Below are 26,954 nucleotides of genomic sequence, written 5' to 3' on the forward strand. Positions count from 1 at the left end.
ATTACAATGACCTGGATGAATGAGAACATACTCAGTATATATATATATATATATATATATATATATATATATATATATATATATATATATATATATATATATATATATATATATTGCTTACATGACTGAAGTGGGGAACAGTTCCTGAGAGTAGAATATACACACCGAAATATTCCAGTCCAAGAAGAACTTCCCTGTCGTTACAAGAGCCGTAATAGCAACAGCATTGTCTGGAATGGGAACAAGTGAAAGATATGTGAGTGTAATATGTCCAAGCTAGGGCATCATTTCTGTTTAAAAATGATGGAGTCACTTTGAGAGAAAGTCACGGTCAGGAAACTGAACAAGCCACCTGCCAGGCTGGTAAAAATCACAGACTTTTTTCTTCCCAACAACTCCAAAAACCAGATGCATAGAAAGTGTGCGGGTATTTCTGTGATTCCAAACACAAATTAAACCAGGAAAAGGCTCAATCCAAATGTCCCAACACTGAGAGAAATACAAAAGTAGCCTAAGGATGTCGAAGTCCGAGGTTAGAAAAAAGAAATGAAGGAGAGGATGTAAAATGAAATGTTTTTTTACACACCAGAAAAATGTTTCAATTATTAAGTAAATCAGCAGCTTTCTTGTGATTCAAAGCATTTTCAAGGCCCCACTTTCGATTTATTTTCCCTCGTGTTCCTCTAGCTGTGTAGTTCAAGAGAACAACAAACAATTAAAGACTAAAATAAAATAATTTAGTAGATTGTGTATTAAAGCATACAATGCAGTCCAAAGTACTCTCTGGACTTACTGATTATTTTACCAAGGTCATGGCCTAAAAAATAAATAAGGGGGATTTTATTTTCAATTCACAAATGTAAGTTTGTAAAAAAAATCCGCCATTTTCGCTCACATTTTTCTTTATTGTATAAAGGTCTGAGTACATACATATAAAACAATCACAACATTATCAACATATTACTAAAGAGAGTAACAAAGATGATTAATAAAATGGATTATAGAGACCTAGAAAATTATTCGTAAAGTTACACATTTTAAAATTGTAATATAGACAACTGTTCAAATGATGTATAAAGTAAATAATAATATGCTTCCTGAAGTGGTCCAGAAGATGTTTTAGATGTGAACAAGTGCATATGTATAATCATATAAAGGTGCTAATCTATAATATTATCAACAATTAGAAATACAAATATGTAACACTTCAATATTTCAAACACCTATAAAAACACTATTTCGTCTAAAATTGTATGGTGGATATAAAAAACATAAAATGTTTATTTTATGTAAAATATGTCTTGTACTGTTTACTCTCACCTTTTCAGTCAAATTGTTCTTTTCAATTTTTAATACAAGGTGTATTTTACATACACAATGTTGCATATTAATGCATGTACTTGACTGAAAAAAGCGCTAATATAAAATATCTAATCTATGAATGTAGAAGCATATTAAAAAGATTGTTACGCAAACAACAATGTCACATATGTTATATGTGTTGATGTTGTTAGAAAGTCAAAATTAAAGTCTTGACAGTTTATTTCAAACTCTGCAGTTTCATTTGCTGCTGCTGTTCTCACCAGCACACTTGTGTTTCTTACACTGGTACTTATAAGAGAATCTTTCACCACACACACTGCAACTCAACACTTTCTCTCCTGTGTGAGTTTTAATGTGTGCTACAAGGTATGATCGTTCACAAAAGCTTTTGTTGCAGATTGAACAGGAATGTGATTTTTCACTAGTGTGTGTTCTCATGTGTCTTTTCACATTCTGACTTTCTGTAAAACCTTTACCACAGATTGAACAGAAAAAAGGTTTTTCACCAGTGTGTGTTTTCTCGTGTACTTTCAAATATTGACTTTCTGTAAAACCTTTACCACAGATTGAACAGGAAAAAGCTTTTTCACCAGTGTGCGATCTTGTGTGTCTATTCAAACAACGGCTTTCTGTAAAACTTTTACCACAGATTGAACAACAAAAAGGTTTTTCACCAGTGTGCGTTCTCATGTGTACTTTTACAGACTGTCGACGTACAAAATCTTCACCACAAATTGAACAGGAAAAAGGTTTTTCTCCACTGTGTATTGTCATGTGTTCTTTCAAACTCTGATTGTGTGTAAAACCTTTACCACAGGTTGAACAGGAAAAAGGTTTTTCACCAGTGTGTGTCCTCATGTGTACTTTTAAATTGTGACTTTGTGCAAAACCTTTACTACAAAGTGAACAGGTAAAAGGTTTTTCTCTAGTGTGAGTTCTCATGTGTCTTTTCAAATGTTCATCTTCGACAAAACTTGAATTACACAAAGAACACTTGAAAAGGTTTTCTCCAGTGTGTCTTTTCAGGTGTTTTTTCAAATCTCGACTACGTGCATATCTCGAATCACACAAAGAACATGAAAAAGGTTTTTCTCCTTTATGTGTTCTTGTGTGATCTTTCATATTGTCCTTCCTTGTAAAAGATAAGCCACATATTGAACAAGAAAAAGGTTTATCTCCAGTGTGTGTCCTCATGTGTCTTTTCAGATGACTATGGTTTTTAAATGTTTGGTCACAGTGAGAACATTTGAAGTGAGTGTTGTCAGTGTGACATGTCTTATCATCTTTAGAGTCTTCATCAGTGTCAGGAGAGTGTGACGTTGTGTCCTCACTATCTGATAGTGGAGCTAAGAGCTTGTCTGCTTGTGATCCTCCACAGTGGTCTCCATCAGCTTCTGTTGTCATGCGTTGTGTTGAGCTGCTGCTTGGAGGCTCCGCCTCTCCCCTCTCCTCACTTTCACCTTTGACCTCATCATCTTCACTCTTCACAGGGACACCAATGACTGGGAACTCATCCAACCAATCAATATGCTCACCCTCCTGACTGATGCTGTGTTCCTCCGCCTTTCTCTTCTCCTCACTTTCACCTCTGACCTCATCATCTTCACTCTTCACTTGAACACAAATCACTGGGAACTCCACCAATCCTTCAAGATTGTCTCCCTCCTGACTGATGCTGTGTTCCTCTTCTTCCTCTTTAAAGTGGGGGGTCAGTGAGTCTTCCTCTTCCTTTTTACAGGGAAGGGTCTCTGTCAAAGAGGAAAAGGAGACGCCAGAGGGTCCATGGCACCTGGTCCTCCTCTTTGAAGGATCTTCCTTCACCATCTTGAAGCTACACTCCTGTTTTTCAGACAGAAGTTCTTCTTCACAGACATCTGCAGGACACAAAATGACAAACATGCTTGAGAAATGTCCAGATTCACTTCGTAAGTTCACATGAAATTAACAAAACAAGGTATCATATAAATTGGCCTGAAAACAAACACACTGCTCTTTACAACATTATCCACAGGAAAATAAGACCACTTTTGACAAGGGGTGGGCAATATGGCCTAAAATGTATATTGCCATAAATTTCGTGCTGCCAGAGTGCAACTGGGATAGACTCCAGCGCCCCCTGTGATTTTAATGTCAGCTACTGATGTATAAACTTGAAAAAAGATTAGATCGTTTACAGTGTAAATCTGTATTCTGTATTGTTGTCTCCGCTATGACGCCATCTTGTGGTCGAGTTTGCTCACTGCGAGTGCTTTGGTTTGAAATTGTATTTCCTTTTGCTTTGTGCCTTGAACCCAAAGTAAGGTTTCGTCATTAATGTCGCCAAGCAACGTTTGTAAGTGTAACCGTGATTTCCACTAGATCTGGAACGGCGGCGCCATGGCGACCGACTCGTTACGTTTTTTGTTTTCAAGTCAATGTGTCAGTTTCCACCACCTGGCTTCTACATTTAGCGGTTGCCACAACAAGGCGGTTTAATTGAGCTAAAATCTGCTTGTGTGGGACAGGAAGTCATGCATGAACACAAAATAAATGATGTAGTTTATTCTCAAAGTAAAATCTTCAGTTTGAGGCGGATTGTATTTTACACTTTGAAAAGTCCTAATGGACATGAAGGCAACTTGTCAAAAGGTTTTCAGACCTAATTTCACATCCCTGACACAAATGAACGAAAACATGCTGATTCTAAAAGGTTCAAAATTAAAGAATCATAAAACAGGCATATCCTGGGCAGTTATATGGGGGCCTGTATTACGGCGTTGTATTAAAATGTCTATTTCCATCTCCAACATTAAAGTGAGTGTCGCTAACACTACTGCACACAGGAAAACATGTGGAGGAGAATTGCAAGTAGCCGAAAAAAAGATTGTGAATGAGTGACAAGAGGCTCCCTTTGTTCACGTAAGTCTACTGTGGAATAAACATGCTCAGGTGCTGAGAGCGATGCACAGAGTGAGACCTCTAAGTCCAGTTTAAAATCCACAGACCAAGAAGGAAACACACTGACATAGCAATATATTGATGACAGCTAGAATTAAGCTATTAGGTTTATTTTCATTTGTATCGGTCCCGGCCTACGATTGCATGAATATTTTAATGCCTCTGGAAATCGTATTTAATGCTTTTTAATACCATTTAAGGCCTTAATTTAGGCCTTCAATGACTTTTACTGCTTTTTAATGACCCACAGTAACCCTGCTAAAGCTCTTAAATTTATACAAATGTGGACCGATCATTGCAAAAATCGACAGTAACAACACCAAGTATAATATCAGTATAAGGTCGATACAGTGGTTTGATCAATATTTCTAATTATATATAATTTTGTTATCGTTTACAAACTCAGTAAAAAAGGAATACTTTAAGGGCATAGACCAAATGATTTAATTCAGAGCCTTATTTAAATATTTAATTGATATTTTAACACCACCATCCTGTGTTTTTGTTTGATTATGATTTGAACAAAAATTAACTAATTCAATGATCTTGAAATGACTCATTCAATGATCTTGAAAATTGTAAATATCAGTATCCGCATTGGTATGACTGATACTACCTCTACAACTACTTGCTACTGGATCGATATCTAAATTTGTAGTATCACCCAAAACTAAAGTATGAAAAAACAAAACAAGTGCTAATTACATTTGAACAAAACAGAATAAGTAATTATTACATTTTAACAGATGTGTAGATAGAAACACGTTACATTAGAAAGTACCTAAATAAAAATATTAATGGAATTATTGAGACGTCTCTAGGATGTATAAACGATTTTTACGAGATTTTGATAGAAGTTAATACATTCTGAGGCCAGTGTGGCTCACTTGGCAGAGCAGCCATGCCAGCAACTAGACAGTTCCAGGTTCGATCCTAGTCACTGCCGTTGTGTCCTTGGGCAACGTACTTTACCCACCTGCTTCCAGTGCCACCCACAGTGGTTTAAATGTAATTTAGATAATGGGTTTCACTATGTAAAGCGCTCTGAGTCACGAGAGAAAAGAGCTAAACAAATATACTTCACTTCACTTAAAAGAGAACCACACTTTTTTTATTTTACCTATCAAGAACACACGTTTTGTCTTTTTTATGCATTCTAAATCGTAAATAAATGCGTTTAAAAGTCTGCTAACCATAAAGGCTATTAGAGTCAATATATTCTGACAACAAAGAACTTAAAAAACATCCAAACACCTCCATTAAGGTTTTATGTACATGCAGTAGGTATATATTGGTAGGTTGGTAATACATGGCATCCTGCCAGCTGCTATTCTGCAGTTATTTTAGTAGCTGTCATTAAAAACAAGGCTGGTAAGGTAGGGACTATGGACAATTATCAACCTATTGCCCGAGCCAGCATGCTATCTAAAGTACTGGAAGGTGTGATAATATACAGAGTTGGGGATTTTATTTGCACCGCAGACAACCAATTTGGCTTTAAGAGCAAGTACAGCACTGACTTGTGTATTTATGCTTTAAAAGCAGCAGTAGAATGCGATGAGGTGGCGACTTGTCCAGGGTGTACACCGCCTTCCGCCCGATTGTAGCTGAGATAGGCACCAGCGCCCCCCGCGACACCAAAGGTTATGGATAAGCGGTAGAAAATGGATGGATGGTTGGAAGAAGTAGTAGAAAAATTCAGAGCGCAGGGCCCTACAATGTTGGTAGGGTTTATTGATGCATCTAAGGCATGGGTGTCAAACTCTGGCCCGCGGGCCAAATTTGGCCCGCCATGTAACTTCATTTGGCCCTTTAGGCAATATCAAATTAACATTAGAGCTGGCCCGCCGCTGTAACACCGCATCCACCACTAATACTCATATTCGCCACCCCTACCGATTTTCCCGGGAGACTCCCGAAGTTCAGTGCCCTCCCGAATTCCACCCGGACAATAATATTGGGGGCGGGCCATAAAAGCACTGCCTTTGGCGTTCTCAACATGTCGCCACGTCCGCTTTTCCTTCATACAAACAGCGTGCCGGCCCACTCACATAATATATGCGGCTCATACACACACACAAGTGTATGCAAGGCATACTTGGTCAACAGCCATACAGGTCACACTGAGGGTGGCTGTATAAACAACTTTAACACTGTTACAAATATACGCCACACTGTGAACCCACAGCAAACAAGAATGGCAAACACATTTCGGGAGACCATCCGCACCGTAACACAACATAAACACAACCGAACAAATACCCAGAACCCCTTGCATCACTAACTCTTCAGGAACGCTACATTATACACCCCCGCTAACGCCATACCCCGCCCCAACTCAAACCCGCCGCCGAAAAGAGGCATTCAATTTGTATTTTTATTTTATTTGATATGCCATTGATATTTTTTAATTATCATTATTTAAAACTCGATTTTGCATGTCACTATAAAGTTATATAAGCCTTGCTTGGTCAATATTCAATGCAAAATTTGTTTGGGTCCCTATTAAAGGATTAATTTGTTCAACCTCGGTCCACGGCTTCGTTCAGTTTTTAATTTTGGCCCACTCTGTATTTGAGTTTGACACCCCTGATCTAAGGCATTTGACAGTCAACCATCTCAAACTCTTCACCAATCTGAAGCATAGGGGTGTTCTGGGTATATTCTGGCATATTGGTACGACAGGCAGACTATGAAGGTAAAATGGGGGGAGTAGTTTATCCTCTCCCTTTAGAGTTGGCAATGGGGTACGGGAGGGTGGGCTTCTATCAACAGGCAGATTTAGCCTGTCTATGGATGACCTGTCGAGGCAGTGGGAGAATGCAGAACAGGATGCATCATGGGGAACACCTTAATCAACCACTTTATGTACACTGATGATTTGGCCATTATATCTCCCAGTAGTGCAGGGTTCCACCAGCTTCTTAAAGGGGAACATTATCACCAGACCTATGTAAGCGTCAATATATAGCTTGATGTTGCAGAAAAAAAGACCATATATTTTTTAACCGATTTCCGAACTCTAAATGGGTGAATTTTGGCGAATTAAACGCCTTTCTATTATTCGGACTCGTAGCAATGACGTCACAACGTGACGTCACATAGGTAGTCAATCTGACATTTTCTCAAACACATTACAAACACCAAGTCAAATCAGCTGTTTTTTTCCTTTTTTTCGACTGTTTTCCGTATGTTGGAGACATCATGCCTCGTCGGTGTGTTGTCGAAGGGTGTAACAACACGATCAGGGACGGATTCAAGTTGACTTACGTGGAGTGTGCATCGATTAGCACGGCATGCTAATCGATGCTAACATGCTATTTAGGTTAGCTGTATGTACATTTGTAGCTATATTTGCATCCAGCCCTTCCCTCCACCCACATTTAATGCCAAACAAACACTTACCAGTTGACAGATTTAAGTTGCTCCATTGTCACAAGATGCGAAAAACCCGATTGTTTGGTCTGCACATTTTACCGGCGATGCTAAGGCAGACATGGCACAGAGACGTATGGATATCTTGCGACACTCAATCGTTTGTTGGAAGGCGATCGCCAAATAGCGTCAATAGCTATTCGCTTAATAGCTTCAGTTTCTGCTTCAATTCCGTTTTCGCTATCTGCCTCCATACTCCAACCATCCGTTTCAATACATGCGTAATCTGTTGAATCGCTTAAGCCACTGAAATCCGAGTCTGAATCCGAGCTAATGTCGCTATAGCTTGCTGTGCTATCCGCCATGTTGTTTGTATTGGCATCACTGGATGACGTCACAGGAAAATGGACGGTGGCTTCACAGATAGCGAAAATCAGGCACTTTAATGCCTTTTTTCAGGATATTGTATGATGGGTAAAATTTTGAAAAAAACTTCGAAAAATAAAATAAGCCACTGGGAACTGATTTTTATTGGTTTTAACCCTTCTGAAATTGTGATAATGTTCCCCTCTAACATATGCTCCCACCATGGAGTCAAGTTCGACAAAGAGTAATGATATGTAGGACCAAGGAGGATCAACATCTTATTATCATCAATGACAAGGTGGAGGATGATGCTGACATGCTTAGACAGAGAAGAATGCTGTATGTCCAAGCCAATATGCTAGTGAGAACATGTCATTACTGCGAAGGTGTATTTGTTTGGAGCTTACTGCACCCCTATGCACACAGCACCCCTCTGGGTGAGGTTCAAGAAAGAGAGCTTGCACAAACTCTAGGTTGCATATAATTACTGTCTCGGACTCCTGCTCAGAAAGGCCAGGAGTAGTAGTGCCAGAAAGCTTTTTTTGTGATTTAGGGATAAATACCTTCCGCGCCACCCTGAAAAAAATGATGTTTTAAGTTTATATGTAGACTGCAGGGGCCCGAGAATGGTTTTAATATACAGATAACCAATCCTAGGTGTAGTTCTGTTAGATACAAATCCTATATATGGAAACACTGGTATCTGTGCCTCACAATATGAAGGTCCTGGGTTCCGTCCTGGGCTCAGGATCTTTCTGTGTGAAGTTTGCATGTTCTACCCCTGAGTGAGTGGGTTCCCTCCAGGTACTCTGGCTTCCTCACACCTCCAAAAACATGCACCTGGTGATAGGTTGATTGGCAACACTAAATGGGCCCTAGTGTTTGAATGTGAGTGTGAATGTTGTCTGTCTATCTGTGTTTGCCCTGTGATGAGGAGGCAACTTGTCCAGGCTGTACCCCGCCTTCCACCCGAATGGAGCGGAGATAGGCTCCTGCACCCTTCGCGACCCGAAAGGGACAAGCGGTAAAAAATGGATGGATGTTGTCTGTGCCTTTAATAGAATATGTAGAAGCATTTTAAAGTATATTTTTATTGCTGCTTATATTTATTTATGGTATGTTTTTTTTTTTAACTGAATATGCACAAGCATCGATTTAAGTTTATTCTACAAATTGACTGGCATAGAACACTTATTTTTACAGGTAGTTAAATTCAACAGAACAAGGACAGCCACGCGGTTGCAAGTACCAGATGTATATACAGTCGTGATAAAAATTTTACATACACTTGTAAAGAGAATAATATCATGGCTGTTTTACATTTCCAATAATTTCTACAACTCTTATTTTTTTGTGATAGAGTGATTGGAGCACATACTCGTTGGTCACAAAAAACATTCAGGAAGTTTGGTTCTTTTATGAATGTATTATGGGTTGACTGAAAATGTGACCAAATCTCCTGGGTGAAAGGTATACATTCAGCAATGTTAATATTTGGTTACATGTCCCTTGGCAAGTTTCACTGCAATAGGGCACTTTTGGTAGCCATCCACAAGCTTCTGGGAAGCTTCAGTTAGAATTTTTTGACCACTCCTCTTGACGAAATTGGTGAAGGTCAGCTAAATTTGTTGGTTTTCTGACATGGACTCATTTCTTCAGCATTGTCCACAAGTTTAAGTCAGGACTTCGGGAAGGCCATTCTGAAACCTTAATTCAAGCCTGATTTAGCCATTCCTTAACCACCTTTGATGTAAATACTGCACATAACATTGATGTATATATACTTTTGACCCAGCTGATTTGGTCACATTTTCAGTAGACCCATAACAAATTCATAAAAGAACCAAACTTAATTAATGTTTTTGTGACCAACAAGTATGTGCTCCAATGACTCTATCACAAAACAATAAGAGTTGTAGAAAGTATTGGAAAATCAAGACAGCCATGACATTATGTTCTCTACAAGTGTATGTAAACTTTTGACCACGAATGTATGTACATCATCCTCACAACACAACCAAATTTCTTATACACAATATATTTAAAAATAGTGTTAATAATCACACATAAAGTTAGTAAAGATGTGAGAGTAAGAAGTAAACAAACCTGTTCTGTGTAACACAACTTGATGATGTTTCTTATAATAAACATCCAGTAGTTGATGTTGTTGCTCCTTCTCCGCTTTTGTTGGACACAGTTCCTCCTCATACTTTGCTGTCGTTCTTTCGCACATTTTCACACAATCACAACACTTTACACTCACATTAGTTCCCTACTTAGCGATGTTTAAATAACTTCCGCCTCTCTTTGTTAGCAGCTAACAAGCTAAGCTAACTAGCCAGCTAAACTAGCTGCGAGCTACCTTAAGTGAAGCTATCAAACAGGAGAAGTGTCAAAGTGCGCTCAGACTAATGTATCCGGCTACAAACAATTATTAACCGTGTGTACTCTATTAAACAACATATATGTAAGAATACAGAAATATAATGCCCGCGTTTAGGACTTCTCCGCCAGACACCATCTTGCTATATCACCCGATCGGTCCACGCATGCGCGTACCTGACGTCACTTCCGCCAACTTGTTTTGCCACACTTACTTACCATGGTTCTTTTGTGTCATCTGTATTTCAATAACACTGTCATCATAAACCATTACATACAAAACAAACGTTATTAAAAATACGGTGTTCATTATGAAACTGCACAGAACTGTACACAAATCTGAAAGATGTGTTCAGCAGACCTAAATGGAAAATAAAGTGATGTTTTACTATTTTATAATAATTTATTTATTTCAGAATTCTGAGAATTTAAATGAATAATTTATATTGCAAACCATCCTAAATATACATTTTAGGAGTCAATTCCGCCTTTTTCTTATTAAATGAATTCCTTTGTGTTTGGAAGACTGGAAGCTTTCAAGTTATGACTATTTGTTTTGTTCCACAGAAAATACAGTAAAGAAGAAATAGTAAATAATAGAAACACTTAAAATGCTGTAATTAGAATATCTTGAACGAAAGTCTTTATATATATTGTTTTTTTTATTTTTCCTATTTGCAGATCGTACTTAATGATGTCTTCAAATAATAAAATACTTTTATCACTCAAGAAGTGCATCAGCGAACAAATGCCTTTTTCAAACCATTGCTGTACAAAGATGGATTTGTTTCTCATTTTAATATAACAACAATTCCATAGTGGAGTATTGTGTGTGATGAAAATTGATTGTAACTAATTGTAAATTAGTTTCCAGTACAACAACACTTGCTGGTAGGGATGGGTACCGTTCACTTTTCAACCGATACGGCACCGATTCCGGTACCCCGAAATCGATACCTGTTCTCAACGTTCCCACTTTTTGGGTCTTTTGTGAGTGGTAAAAATATTGTTTGTGATAATAAATCTAATTTTTTATTGCAACATTTAAAATGATACTGTAATGATAACTGTTGTCATTTAATTACATCTTGTTTATTATTATCATATTATCTGTCACGGCTCGGACACACACGTGCGCAATCTGTCGGGAGCCGCGCTGCGCGCGTCATCCGGCGCGCCTCTGACCGCGCGCATGTCACTCAAGCCGCGGCCGGCAGCTGCGCTCCATCTATAATCAACGCAGCCGGCACTAATGAAAGAGAGGACTACAAGAACCCCCGCCACCAGTGATCCTTTACCAGAACGTAGCAAATGTACCGTAAGCTCGTCTCCAGCATCCTAGTTGAATTTTCGATCCTGATCTCTGTGTCTTTTTCCCTGCGTTAATTGTCGTGTCTTTCCTCACCCCGCAGCTCCCTGTGTGCATTCCCGAGCCACGCTGTGTGTCGTGTGCTTTTTGGATTCCCCTTGTCTTCCTCTGGTTTTCGACCCCTTGCTCGCCCCCGGACAAACGATGACTCTCTCCTGCCTCTCGACCACACTTCCGCCTTGGAGTTACCTAACTACCTGCCTTGCCCGCGCCTCACAGCTCAGCTCCACTCAACACGCACCTCCAACACTTGCGGTAAATAACACCTCCCGTTAAATTCCACACATAGTCTTGCACCTATTTCATCTTTGTTACATACACATCAGATTTGACATACACACACATATATATATATGTATATATATATATATATATATATATATGAATATACATATAGAATAATATTATATAATGTAGTTTTGTATAATATATCAAATAATATATAAATTATATTGAAATATTATTATATATATATATATATATATACATACATACATACATACAGCATTAGATATCTCCTTGTTAAAATAAAGACGCCCCAGGCTATAAGCTTTTCCCAGTCTCTGTGCCGTCTCCTTCTCCCTGAAACCCTCACATTATCATTTACAAGGTTTATTTACACTTGCAAGTCCAATACACTAGATGACAGTTGTTAGAGCCATATACTCTTTCTGTCTGTCAAATTCATGACGTCACTGTAAGGGGTTGGCTCAAGGCCAAGTGCCAGTCTACTTAGGGAGGCGCTGGGATCCTGCTCAGGTGTTGCTGAGGAGGCTCAACAGTTTTTGACTGTGCCAGGCTAGTATTTGTATTTTCCGTTTTTTGTTACAAAGTGAGTTTTATAACGAGACTTTATGATAATAAATATTTTTGTTAAACATGGGCACAATTCTGGACATCAATTATTAGCTTGCTGCAAACGTCTGAACTTGCTTCATTTATATTTGGCAACCAGTACCAGTAATAGTTCAAGACTTTACCGCTACATTAAGTCAAAAACTGCCTCACTGGAACGGGAGTTGTTTATAGGGAAGCAACATTAATACAAAAATTGCCATTGTTAAAATGTGTGCACACAAATATTGACAAATCCAAAGCATTGGTGACTATTTGACTTGACTTGCGCGTGGGTTGACTTTTCCAAATGGAGGAGGGAGCACACACCTGCGCTGACGAACATAAACAGCCACAGGAGGACAGTGTGGCTCAACGTGACAATGATGGGCAAGGGGTTGAGGGGGAAAAAACGTGTGGTAAAAATGAAACCTAAGGCCCTAGGTCACAAAATTGAAAGTTTGCTGGGAGAAAGATAATCAAAGTTGCAAAGACTCAACGCTAAAAGAGGGGGTCATTGTCGCGTTAAATGACGAAACACGTTCACATGAGCTATCAGAATCAGAATCAGACATACTTAATTAATCCCCGTGGGGGAAATTAAAATTTTCAGCACAATCCAATTCAAGATCAGACAAACATTACAGGGAGACAGAACAGGATCGCTGACGGTTCTGCCAACTTCCGGCGGCCCTTACAAAAAAAGGTGAGATACAGGTAAACAAGTGTGGGGGATGGGAGAAAAAATAAAAGATTAAAATGAAAAAAATCTGTGTAAGCCTTGGCCCCTGGAGAGGGGGTCCAGACTGAGGCCAAGGGAAAAAAAACTAACTCATAGCCATAGTACACATCCCTCTTACACTAATGTAAGAGGGAAACATCAAAGGACATGAAAGACATTAAAGTAGCAGAGCTGATGCAACCAGCCACTTCTACATACAGCAACGAATAAAAAGTAAAATAAAAATATACACTGTGGTGGCTTCTACGATGTTCCACACCGTCGTCCGCTGGGGTGGAGAGAGCATGGGCAGAGACAGGAGCAGACCCAACAAAGAGAGTGGACTCCACTCTCGATCGCCAACCAACTCTCGTCCAGTGTCCAGTCCGCTGGATGAGTGAGGACACGTCCAAGTAGACCGAGGTGTCCTATACCTGCTCATCCAGCCAAGACACCGCAAAGTCTGTCCGTCCTGGCGCTCAGTGCCAGCTCTGCAGCCCTAAAGGAGGAATTTAGCAGGTTTATGGATTTATATCATGCAACCAGAAAGGTGCAAAAAACGTTGTTGTCTCTGTTGCCAGATGATGAGTATACTAAACATGAGACATGGTACAAAGCAAACATGTTGAATTTTGATGGTTTTATTAACAAAGTTGACAGGTTTATGTATTCTCAAAATGATGAGGTTGAAAATGAGGTCACATTAAAAACAAAGAGTGTAAGTGGAACCTAGCAAATACCTTTCACATAAAACACTCAAGATGGCAGAGAATAGCTTCTATCTATCGACCTCTGGGTTATGGGGCCAGCATGCTTCCGCTGCGCCACTCTGCTAACTGTATGTGCTTCCTAGCTTTATGGAGGCGTAGATTGAAATATTATTGCTTAGGGACAAGCAGTAGAAAATTGATTGATGTTTTCCTTGTGAGAAACCTGTCTGTTTTCTGAGACAAATAATTTGTCGTTGTCAAATAGAACTAATGCACCCCAAAGTAGAGGTGTTTGTTTCTTCCGCAGAACTGGACTTCCAACAGTAGAGGTACCGACACTGTGGACTTAAAAAGATTAAATGCTGACAAACTTGTCAATAAGAAAAGGTTCAAATCCCTTCTAATCTTTTACATATATTGTTGGTTTCAAATTAATCTCTTCCATCCATCCATTTTCTAATGCTTATTCCATATGAAGTCGCGGGGGGCGCTGGTGCCTATCTCAGCCACAATCGAGGGTAAGGCAGGGTAGACCCTGGACAAGTCGCTACGTCATCGCAGGGCCAACACAGATAGACAGACAACATTCACACTCATTCACACACTAGGGATCATTTATCCGCAACACTGAATTTGAGTCACTAACTCTAATAAACAATTTTCCCTTTTTGATATTTTGTTATGTATCCTAATTTCGAGGAATGCAAAAAACGGTAGTAAAGTACTTTAATATCTGTAGGACTGTGCAGTATCTTTCGGTCCAAGCAATACAACATTACAGGACTCTCCCTACTATATTGGATCCACTATGGACTGAACTCTCACTGTTATGTTGGATCCACTATGGACTGGAATTTCATAATATCATGTTAGACCCGCTCGACATCCATTTCTTTCGGTCTCCCCACATAGGTGGTCCTCTCCAAGGTTTCTTATAGTCACTGTCACCAATGTCCCACGGGGGTGAGTTTTTCCTTGCCAGTATGTGGGCTCTGTACCACGGATGTTGTTGTGGCTTGTGCAGCCCTTTGAGACACTTGTGATTTAGGGCTACATAAAAAAACATTGATTGATTGATACAATTTTCAGAGAGGGATACTGTGGTCACTGCTCAAGGTTGAAGAAGATGTTTACTGATGAAAATAAGAGGAACCAAAATCACCTCCCCGTCAGGGAATCGAACCCTGGTCTCCCATGTGACAGGCGGAGATACTGTCCACTATACTCACGAGGACTGCATTTTCTCGTGTTTTCTAAAGGACAAGCAAAAAATCCAAGCCTATCCCTGCCACGCCACAACCAAAGTGATGCCATGTCATGTTTGCCGTCTCATAATGCCGATAAATTTATCTAAAACACATTTAAGTGGTTTTGTGGCCGAGTGGTCTAAGGCGCTGGGTTTAGGCTGTAGTCTCTCAGGAGGCGTGGGTTCAAATCCCACCACAGCCATTTCTGTTCTGGTAACCCACTTGTTTCTTTCCTGACCTAAGCAATTAGATCTAGCTTGGTCCTCATTTGGAATGCTCAGGAAAACTTGTGGAAATCAGGCCAAAACATTAGCTTGAGAGTTCTTTACGCTAGGAATGTGAGGAGGCTAACACTCTGCTGCTGCTGCTGCCCTGAAGAGGCTAACACTGCTGCTGCTGCTGCTGCCCTGAGGAGGCTAACACTCTGCTGCTGCTGCCCTGAGGAGGCTAACACTCTGCTGCTGCTGCCCTGAGGAGGCTAACACTCTGCTGCTGCTGCTGCCCTGAGGAGGCTAACACTCTGCTGCTGCTGCCCTGAGGAGGCTAACACTCTGCTGCTGCTGCTGCTGCTGCCCTGAGGAGGCTAACACTGCTACTGCTACTGCTGCTGCGGCTGCTGCTGCCCTGAGGAGGCTAACACTGCTGCTGCTGCTGCTGCCCTGAGGAGGCTAACACTCTGCTGCTGCTGCTGCCCTGAGGAATTAGCAAGCATTCACTAACATCAATTTCTCCAACTCCAGTACAGCAGCACCTACCACCAACAGATCAAGCAGACTGCCATAAAGCCTACTGATCAAGGTACTCCAAGGTTAAACTACCAACAGTAACAATGCTTCTTAGGAAGGCACAGGTTGACGAGCTGGAAGAAATAAAACTCTCGCTTAACTTTATGTCTGAAGAGTTGTCCAGAGTGGCAAACCAACAAACTGCACTTAGTCAACTAGTGGAGGAAGTTAGAGAGCTAAAAAAAATAATTGTAGAAAAAGACAAATCAATTAAAATATTGGAAAGACCTGTTGATGAACTTGAACAATACACAAGAATGGATGATGTGATTGTCAGTGGCTTGAACACCAAACACCGCTCATATGCTCGAGCAACTGCAGGTGAACAGAATGGTGGGGATGAGGCCACAACGGAGATAGAAAACCTGGAGCAACAGGTCCTGCAGTTTTTTCAGTCTAAGAACATTGAAATAGACAGTAATGCTATCTCTGCCTGTCATACCCTCCCTCGAAGGGATAACTTGGCAAAACAAGCAATTATTATAAGGTTTACGAACAGGAAAGTAAAAACTGATCTTTTGAGACAGTCTAAAAAGTTAAGAGGTACCTCAGTGTACATTAATGAGCACTTAACAAAAAAAAACTCGGACATAGCAAGACAGACTAGGGCCCTAAGGAAACAAGTGAAAATTCAGTACACGTGGACACGGAATTGCAAAGTCTGGATAAAACTACAGGGCACGCCTGAAGAAGCAAAGGTTCTAGTAATCAGAGAAATGGGGGAGCTTGAAAAGTACAAATGATGAAACCAAAAATCATGTTGCCAACTTGGTAATTGAATGTTAATATAACAGCAAATGAATGAGTGAAATATGAACTTTGCACTATGTTTGAAAACGATATAGACCCTGAAAAAAATGTCTTCAATGGCATAACAATGAATTGCAAATATTATACAGATGAACAATATAATGACAGTATGAAATTAAGTAGCCAATTAACAATTATACATATTAATAGTAGAAGTCTGTCTGCAAACTTTCACCATATAAAGGAATTTTTAAGTCAATTTGTAAAACCTTTTAGCATTATAGCAATATCAGAAACTTGGATAACTCAAGAAAAAAGTGTAGATTTTGGTCTGAATGGATATGAATTTGTGCATTTGGATAGAATAGATAAAAAGGGAGGAGGAGTAGCACTCTATATTGATAAAAATCTAAACTTTATTAAAGTTGAAAATATGACATCTATCATTGAACAAGTAATGGAATGTATAACGGTAGAGATTATAAGAGAAGGAAGAAAAAATATCCTAGTTAGTTGTATAGATAGAACTCCGGGATCCAAAATAGAAACCTTCACCAAAGCTATGGAAGGATTATTTTATAAATTGAATAACAAAGAAATATGTATTAGTGGAGACTTTAACATTGACTTAATACATACAAGTAGCAATAGAGAAACAGCTGAATTTATAGACACAATGCACAGTATGAGTTTGATATCTTTGATAAATAAACCAACAAGAATCACATCACATAGTGCCACCCTAATTGACAATATATTTACCAATATAATGGATGACAACCTAATATGTGGAATCTTGATAAATGATATAAGTGATCATCTCCCAGTCTTTGTGGTCTACAACTGTGCCAGTAAAATTAAAATCAAGAATGAATGTGAAACTGTCTATAAAAGAATCATAACAGAGAAAACGCTCAACAAATTCAAGAATGAACTACAAAAGCAAAATTGGAATACTATTTATGATAAAAAAGAAGTTAATACAGCTTATGAAGAATTCTTAAACACATTTAAAATACTATATGATGGAAATTGTCCAGTAGTAAATTATAAAAGGAAGTCAAAGTACGGCGAGTTTAAACCGTGGATGACTAAAGGACTCCAAAATGCCTGTAAAAAAAATAATATTTTATATAAGGAATTTATAAAAAATAGAACTTTAGTAAATGAAAATAAATATAAAAAATATAAAAATAAACTAATCAATATAATCAGAATGTGTAAAAAATATTATTATATAACTAAACTGGAATATAACAAGAATAATATAAGAGGTGTATGGAAAATATTAAATGGTATTATTAGAAATAAAAATGATGATAATCAATACCCACCATACTTTATGGAAAATAACAACATGATTAAGGATAAGGAGGTGATAGTAAATACATTTAATGATTATTTTATAAATATTGGACCGAAACTAGCAGAAGAGATAACGGTAGAAGGGACAAAAATAGATGCAGCAGTTTATATCAACCCAAACCCTAAAACAATGTTTTTAAAACCAGTAGTAGAAAGAGAAATCAGGGACATAGTCAAAAGTTTTAAGAACAAAACAAGCAAAGATGTGGATGATATAGACATGCAAACTTTAAAGTATGTGATAGATGGAATTAGTGCTCCATTAGCGTATCTATTTAACCTTTCATTTGAAATGGGAGTATTTCCTCAACTAATGAAAATTGCAAAAGTTGTCCCTATTCACAAAGCGGGAGACGGACACTTATTCACAAACTACAGACCAATCTCAATATTACCACAGTTGTCCAAAATATTAGAAAAAATATTTATAAATAGATTCGATGGCTTTGTAGAAAAAAATGAATTATTAACAGATAGGCAGTATGGTTTCAGGAATAATCGATCAACAGCACAAGCATTAACAGATTTAATTGAAGAAATAACTGATAGTATTGATAAAAATAAATATACAATAGGAGTATTCTTAGATCTTAAGAAGGCTTTTGATACAGTAGACCATAGTATTCTTATTAGAAAAATGGAAAAATATGGTTTTAGGGGTATTGTTCTGGAATGGATAAAAAGTTATTTATCTGATAGAAAGCAGTTTGTACAGATATCACAAAAAAAAATCATGTTGGTTGAATATTAAATGTGGGGTGCCACAGGGGTCAGTCTTAGGGCCCAAGATGTTCATCACGTATATAAATGATATTTGTAAAGTAACTGAAAACCTTAAATATGTGTTATTTGCGGATGACACCAATGTACTCTGTTCTGATGTGGACTTGCAGCAGCTCCTGAGGACCGTCACCATGGAGATGTGTAAACTAAAAAAATGGTTTGATGCTAATAAATTATCATTAAACCTAAATAAAACTAACTTTATGTTATTTGGAAATAAGATAAATGATATAGATGTAAAATTATATATACACAATGTTGGTATAGAAAGAGTAAACAAAATCAAATTTTTGGGTGTGATCTTGGACCACAGGATCTGCTGGAAGTCACACATTACATACATCAAAGGGAAGTTTGCCAGAAGTATTGCTGTCCTGGGTAAAACAAGTCACATTCTTAATCCAAAAACATTACACACTCTTTATTGTACACTTGTTTTACCGTATTTGAGTTACTGTCTAGAAGTTTGGGGAAATACATACAGGACGAACATCCAACCACTATTCATAATGCAAAAAAGGGCCATCAGACTGATACATAACACAGGACCCCGAGAACACACTAATGGATTATTTATAAAAACATTTGATTTAAAACTACCAGATCTCATCCAACTCAAGACTGCCCAAATGATTTATAAAGCAAGTAAAGATTCACTTCCAACAGGGTTACAGAGAAGATTTTTACAGAGAGAAGGGAATTATAATTTAAGAGGAGAACTACTTTTTAAGATCCAATATTGTAGAACAACGCAGAAACGAATGAGTATAACAATAGCAGGGGTTAAAATATGGAACTGTTTAAAGGATGAAATAAAACACAGCACCAACATGAACCAGTTTAAAAAGCGTTTTAAATTATTTATCATTAGTAAATATAGGAAAGAAGAGCAAACATTGTTTTAGAAAGACAATAATATATAATATGTATATAAATACAATTTATGATTTCATAATTATACATATAGGTTATATTAAAATGTATATATTACCACTTTATATGGAATTTAAATAAATTGTGTATATATAATATATATAATATATATATATATATATATATATATATATATATATATATATATATATATTTATATAAGTGTACAAATGTATATGTTTGATTTAAATGTTAAACTGTGTATATGAGACGTGTGCTACATATATGTTGCTTATATATTGTTTAAAAAAAAAGTAATATAAGTGAAGCATGTTTTAGATTTTATATATTTTGAACCTTGTTCTTGTTGTGATGGGGTAGGTTTATATAAGCGTTGCTTCAACCTACACCCTTTCGGCTCAATCATTGTTCAAATGAGTGTTTTTTTTTTTTTTTTTTTTTTTCTTGTTGTTGTTCTTTGTTTTATGTGAAGATTGCCGAAATAAAGTACATTGATTGATTGATTGAAAAAGAACACAACCCGGGGCGAGAATGTGTGCAGCAGTCCAAATGCAACATAAAATGAGTGAAAGTGTAAATATGCCATGTTTTATCACCTAAATAATTTTTTTACGTATGCAGATTACAAAGGCTTTTGGTCTGACTTTCCCACACAGTTATAAGGATGAAGCCCCATAATAGTGAAAAAGGTAGACTTTCCAAAACTGAAGTGGATTCAGAAAGGTCCATGGTATCTGTGCCAGAAACAAAAATGCAAAAATGTATTCATCCTCAACATCAATTATTCAATATAGCAAAGGACAGTTTTGTTTCATTGACTTGGTATGGCTAAAAGGTGGATATGTATGTTTTTGTCAACCTGTCTTCTGAAAATCTGCACCCCTACCGTAGACATTCAGTATTTGTTCCTGTATTCGGATCACACCGCAGTGACGTATCGCTGGTCGGCACAGAGCGACTTGCAGGAGGGAGATGGCCTGTCTGGTGACATTGTGTGGAAATAACAACCTCAACCTCAACGCAGACTACACCAAGGAGTCAAAAGAGGACATGAGAAAGGAACGTCTGTTCGCTCTTGTTAGAGTTGTATACTTATTCAAAGCCCAAGTCCATATTCCTGCAGGAGTTTCCTAAGACACAAAAGTTTCCGCACAAAGACTTTTGCAAAACACATTTCTGACTTTGTACAACTGACATGGTGTGGGGGCTTCGTGCATCCGTCAAAAAGGCAGCCAGAAGGCAAGTGTCTGGATTAGCTGTCATCTCCCTGGTGGTCTAGTGGATAGGATTCGGCGCTCTCACCGCCGCGGCCCGGATTCAATTCCCGGTCAGGGAAACACTAACAACCCTGTCTGGGAGAAGTTCAATTTATTTTCCATCTCATGTTTATGCTCATTAGATGCAGAACATTAAGATCGACATTTTCAAAAAAGGCAACAGGAAAATTGTTAGACTATTCTTCGGTGTGAAGTCTGCACAATGGGTGTTCTTATCATGACGTGAAAACCAACAGTGTAAGTGGAGCCTCGCGGATTCCTTTCACCTTAAACACTCAAGAGAGAGGATAGATTCGATCTATCAACCTTTGGATTATGGGGGCAGCACACATCTGCTGCGCCACTCTGCTAACTGTATATGCTCACTAGCTTTATGGAGACGTAGAGTTAAATACCATCGCTTAGGGACAAGCAGTAGAAAATGGATGGATGGATGTTTTTCTGGTGAGAAACTTGTCTGTTTCCTGAGGCGAAAATAATTTGTCCTTGTCAAATAGAACTAATGCACCCCAAAGTAGAGGCGTTTGTTTCTTTTGCAGAACTGAACTTCCAACAGTAGAAGTACCGACACTGTAGACTTAAAAATATTAAATGTTGACAAATGTGTCGGTAAGAAAAGGTTCAAATCCCATCCAATCTTTTACATTAATTCTTGGTTTCAAATTCATCCGCAAAACTGAATTTGAGTCACTGACTCTAATAAACAATTTTTCCTTTTTGAAAACTTGTTATGCATCCTAATTTTGAGGAATGCAACAAACGGTAGTTAAGCACTATAATATCTGTAGGACTGTGCAGTATATCCGGGTCCACACATCCCAATTTTCAGAGGATACTGTGGTCACTGCTCAAGGTTGAACAATCAATCAATCAATCAATCAACCAACCAACCACTGTATCTTTTGTTACTCTCATGTATCAAGTATAGATTTTGGGCTTCTGCCGAGTGGGGGCGAACTCTTCACTCTGCCACTCATTCACAGACTTTCAAGCTGCTTTAACCAAAACTTTTGACCCGGTGTCCTCCAGCAGAGAAGGCACAAGAGTTAAGCAATTTAAAGCAGGGTAGCGGCACTGTGTGCGACTACAGCACCCGCTTCCGCACGCTAGCAGCAGAAAGCGGGTGGGAAGACAGGGCCCTCTATGAAGTCTTTCTGAAGGGATTCGGAGCTTCTAATCAGGACCTCCTTGTTCCCTTAGACCTAAACGGTAAATGGGTTGTACTTGCATAGCGCTTTTCTATCCCTTTTTAAGGAGCCCAAAGTGCTTTGACAGTATTTCCACATTCGCCCATTCACTCACACATTCACACACTGACGGTGGGAGCTGCCATGCAAGGCGCTCACCAGGACCCATCAGGAGCAAGGGTGAAGTGTCTTGCCCAAGGACACAACGGACGTGACTGGGATGGTAGAAGGTGGAGATTTAACCAGTAACCCTCAAATTTCTGGCAGGGCCACTCCACCAACTTCGCCATGCCGTCCCCAACCTACCAGACAACCTAGATGCCCTCATCGCACTCGCCATCCGGATGGACAACCGACTAGCCCAGCTCAAATGACAGCGAGGAGGAGAACCTGCTGCGGCAGAAAGAACCACCCATCCTTTTGCACCTAGCGGGGCGACCACTCAGCGTTCACCCCCGGAGCTATGTCCTCACCTCCGCACTGACCTGGAGGAGGAGCCCATGCAGCTAGGGAGAGCCCAACTGACCCCAGAGGAGCAATGCAAGCGGCTGATGGAGGGGAGATGTTTTTACTGTGGAGCGAGCGGCCATCTTGTCATTTCGTGTCCGACCAAGGGATCCCAGGTGGCGAGTCACGTTCCGGCGGTACCTCAGATGCCAGGCACTCTCACTAAGGTCACGATAACGCATCTCACGGCCACAGATCTACAGTTTAATAGACTCTGGGGAAGACGCCAGTCTGATGGACTGGGGTTTAGTTAAGAGACTAGGACTCAAGTCAGAACCGCTACCTAAACCCATTAGGGCGAGGTCTTTCAACGGTAAGGAGCTTTTCACTATCTCACACATCAGTTAACCTGTCCAAATGAACATTGACTGCCATCAGGAAAAGATTTGTCCGTACTTAACTACTTCACCCTCCCATTCTCTGATCTTGGGGCCTCCATGGCTGTACCAGCATAATCCTTGGGTTAACTGGAAAACAGGGAAGATCAGTGAATGGGGAAGGGAATGCACCAAGAACTGTGTTTTTTCTACTGTCCAGGGAAAACCTGTCGAGGAAATTAATCCTTTTTCTGCCAATTCTGCCACAGACTCTAAATTTCTGGACCTGAAGTCTGTTCCTTCTTGTTATCACCACCTGCGACAAGTCTTCAGCAAGACAAAAGCCCTGTCACTTCCGCCCCACCAATCCTACGACTGTGCCATCGACCTGCTTCCCGGTGCCACTATTCCCAAGGGGCGTCTGTACTCCGTCGCTGGTCCAGAAAGGACTGCCATGAACAATTACATATCGGCATCACAAGAAGCTGGCTTGATTTGCCCGTCATCATCGCCAGCAGGAGCAAGGTACTTCTTTGTGAAGAAGAAATATGGGTCGTTAAAACCCTGCATTAATTACAGCCCACTGAATGACATTACCATCAAGAACCGTTACCCTCTTCCCCTCATGTCTTCTGTCTTCGACCAACTCCAACAGGTCAAAATATTCACCAAACTGGATCAACGCAACGCTACCATCTGGTTTGAATTAGAGAGGGAGACGAGTGGAAGACCGGATTCAACACACACAGTGGCCACTATGAATACAGGGTCATGCCCTTGGACTCACCAATGCTCCCGCTGTGTTCCAAGCCATTATCACTGAAGTTCTAAGAGACTTCCTGGACCATCTTGTGAATGTCTACCTTGACGATATATTGATTTATTCACCTGACAGTGACACTCACCAAGTCCATGTAACTCAATCAATCAATCAATGTTTATTTATATAGCCCTAAATCACAAGTGTCTGAAAGGGCTGCACAAACCACTACGACATCCTCGGAAGAACCCACATAAGGGCAAGGAAAACTCACACCCAGTGGGCAAGGAGAACTCACACTCAGTGGAACGTCGGTGACAATGATGAGTATGAGAACCTTGGAGAGGACCACATATGTGGGCACCCCCCCACTAGGGGACCGAAAGCAATGGATTTGGATGTCGGGCGGGTCTAACATGATTCTGTGAAAGTTCAATCCATAGTGGATCCAACCCAGCCGTGAGAGTTCAGTTCAAAGCGGATCCAAGACAGCAGCGAGAGTCCCGTCCACAGGAAACCATACCAATGAGATTCAGTTCCATGATGTCGTTCAAACAGAATGTCGCTTTAATAGATCGTTCAACATTAGACATCAGGGGAGCAAACACATTATCAATCAGGGCGGGTAATACACCTGTGATCGTATAGTGGTTAGTACTCTTTGTTGTGGCCGCAGCAACCCCGGTTCAAATCTGGGTCATGGCACTTTACCCTTTAAACTGCTTTTTTTAAGCATAGTTATTTTACAGCTGAAGACTTAATTATTAGCCCCCTAAGAACTTTTGAAAATTTCTGAAAAATCTGCCGAATGTTTGCAATAATCATAAAATTCTCAATAGTAAAACATTCTTCAAAAGCATTTTGGTACATTTTTTAGAGACCCTGAAATGCTCAGTCATGGAGTGTAAGACATTCTTTAGACTCGGCTTTGAGACCCCCTGAAAAGGCCTCCTTCCACCACTCAAAAGTCACCAATAGGGCAGACCTTGGTTACATTTGGATAAGTATACCAAAATAGAGCTGAAGTAGCTCAGTTGGGACAGCGGCAGACTGAAGATCTGAAGGTCCCTGTTTCGACCCCGGGTTTCAGCACAACTCTGTGAACTTCTCAATCAATTCTTATTACTAATAAGCCTTCTGTGGCTCTTACAATATTGAAATGGTCTCCCTGACCTGCCAGCCTTGCTGGTGGAATCCTAGCAACAGTTGTTACAAACCTTTCCTCCATTTTCAATTTGGACAACCATTACGTGGTTTGACAGTGTAACATTCCTTAAGCCAATGTTTGGTCTTTAACTGACCCTTACATTGGGCAGTTTCAAACACAAATTTGATGCCTTAGGGGTATTTCTTGGACTGTATAACTTGAAACTGAGAGTAATAAAACTGAGCTCAGTGTGATGTGAGGGTGCATCCAACACACCTACAGCAAAAGATTAACCACAACTTTCATACAGATACACTGTCTAACAATTTATGTTTAAGGTATTGAGGTTAAACCTTCAGATGATCACATTTTAATGCTCTCCCACCAGAGCTTAAGTGGATGTGAGGGATGTTTTTGGATTTCAGTTTTTCAAATGAAATAGAGAAAAAACAATCGCTGTTTGAAAACTATAAATACAGTTGAAATTAAGTTTAAAATGACTGCTGCAGTGTGGCAAAAGGATGTCTTTGGAGAAATGTAAGGAGGTTAGCATCATTTGCCTGATCAGGGACTTGAACCCTGGAACTTCAGATTTAAAGTCTGATGCTCTGCCGACTGAGATACCCAGGCCCTTCTCAATGCTCATTTGCCCAATATCTGAGAGAACAGCAATATTGTCAATCTCAGGTGAAAGTGAATTAGTCAGCATGTTCAGTGACAAGCTGGGAACTGTCAAAGCTCAAGCTGGCCAATTGCTTGAATCCAAAGCTCATTTTTGACAGATATGCCAGTTTTACATCGTCATCAACAAAGAAAGTTTTGATCGAAAAAGAAGCTCCTCTCCCGAAGTTGCCAACTCTGAGCTGGATTAGACTTAGACTTCCTTTTTATTGTCATTCAAATTTGAACTTTACAGTACAAATAACAACGGAATTTTGTTGCATTAGCTCTTGGTAGTGCAGGATAAAAGAAAAAGCAATAGGGTGCAGATATAAATAAATATATCACTGTACAGATAAATACATTGCACTTTTTCATATGCATCCAGGTTTATGGATGTATGTTATATTGTCTTTTTTATTCCAGCAAGTTAATCCATTATGGGGGGAGTTGATGGGATAATTTAATTATGATGCGTTCAAGAGTCTTACGGCCTGAGGGAAGAAGCTGTTACAGAACCTGGAGGTTCTGCTACGGAGGATGCGGAAACTCTTCCTAGAGACCAGCAGTGAAAACAGTCTTTGGTGGGGGTGGGAGGAGTCTTTGCAGATATTCTGAGCCCTGGTCAGGCAGCAACTTTTTGCGATCTCCTGGATAGGAGGAAGAGGAGTCCTGATAATCTTTTCCGTCGTCCTCACCACTCTCTGGAGAGACTTCCAGTCTGAGGCATTGCAGGCTCCAGTCCAGACAGTGGTTCAATTTGGATGCTCCCCAGAATTTTGCCAGAAGCATTTTGCTTCAATTTTTAGTGGAGGTTAGCTGCAACAGGTAGAGCTGGTGAAGGCCCAGGCTGCAACAAATAGAAGGTCACTAGATTTTAAAGTCCAACATAAGCAGTCAGTAAAGCCCTGTTTTGGAAGCAAGCAGAATGTAAACTGTGTGTTCCTTTGGCGTAAGATGTGTACAATATACAAGGTGTACTGCAGTAAAACAGTTCTTTATGTAGGACTACTGGCACAATGAATAACGCATCTGACCACAGATCAGATGATTCTAGGCTCAACTCCTGGCTAGCTCGTTAGTTGAACTGAAACAAAATTCAGTGCCATTTCTTCAAGAGTTTTTTTTTTTTATCTCTCTCTAACAGGAACATGCATTTTTTTTATTTTTTATTTTTGGGATTAGTTAACAGCTGTAATTGTGTAGTGTTTAGTACACTGTGTTGTGGCCGCAGCAACGCTTGTTTGATTCCGGGTCA

General features: G+C 39.5%; 1 protein-coding gene and 2 non-coding genes across 3 annotated transcripts; 2 read left to right on the forward strand and 1 right to left on the reverse strand.

Annotated features, from left to right (window-relative positions):
* Window positions 1-884: 884 nt before the first annotated feature.
* LOC133545134 (gastrula zinc finger protein XlCGF57.1-like) lies at window positions 885-10,561 on the reverse strand. The gene is made up of 2 exons (XM_061890489.1): window positions 10,108-10,561; window positions 885-3,197 (listed from the first exon to the last, which is right to left on the reverse strand). Exons 1-2 carry the CDS (start codon window positions 10,232-10,234, stop codon window positions 1,561-1,563), a joined length of 1,764 nt encoding a protein of 587 aa, XP_061746473.1. The 5' UTR covers window positions 10,235-10,561; the 3' UTR covers window positions 885-1,560.
* A 10,544-nt stretch (window positions 10,562-21,105) lies between these two features.
* On the forward strand, window positions 21,106-21,177 carry trnae-cuc (transfer RNA glutamic acid (anticodon CUC)). Its single transcript has one exon. It is a non-coding gene; the product is annotated as a tRNA-Glu (tRNA).
* Window positions 21,178-24,908: 3,731 nt separating this feature from the next.
* On the forward strand, window positions 24,909-24,981 carry trnaf-gaa (transfer RNA phenylalanine (anticodon GAA)). Its single transcript has one exon. It is a non-coding gene; the product is annotated as a tRNA-Phe (tRNA).
* The last annotated feature ends 1,973 nt before the right edge of the window (window positions 24,982-26,954 follow it).

This window comes from Nerophis ophidion, linkage group LG28, assembly GCF_033978795.1.
Source record: "Nerophis ophidion isolate RoL-2023_Sa linkage group LG28, RoL_Noph_v1.0, whole genome shotgun sequence".
Classification (NCBI taxonomy): Eukaryota; Metazoa; Chordata; class Actinopteri; order Syngnathiformes; family Syngnathidae; genus Nerophis; species Nerophis ophidion.

Coding starts and splice junctions, on each gene's coding strand:
- LOC133545134 (XM_061890489.1), bottom strand. CDS start 10,234: ATGTGCGAAAGAACGACAGCAAAGTATGAGGAGGAACTGTGTCCAACA. Junction 3,198..10,107: donor AGTTGTGTTACACAGAACAG/GTTTGTTTACTT, acceptor TGTGTCCTGCAG/ATGTCTGTGAAGAAGAACTT.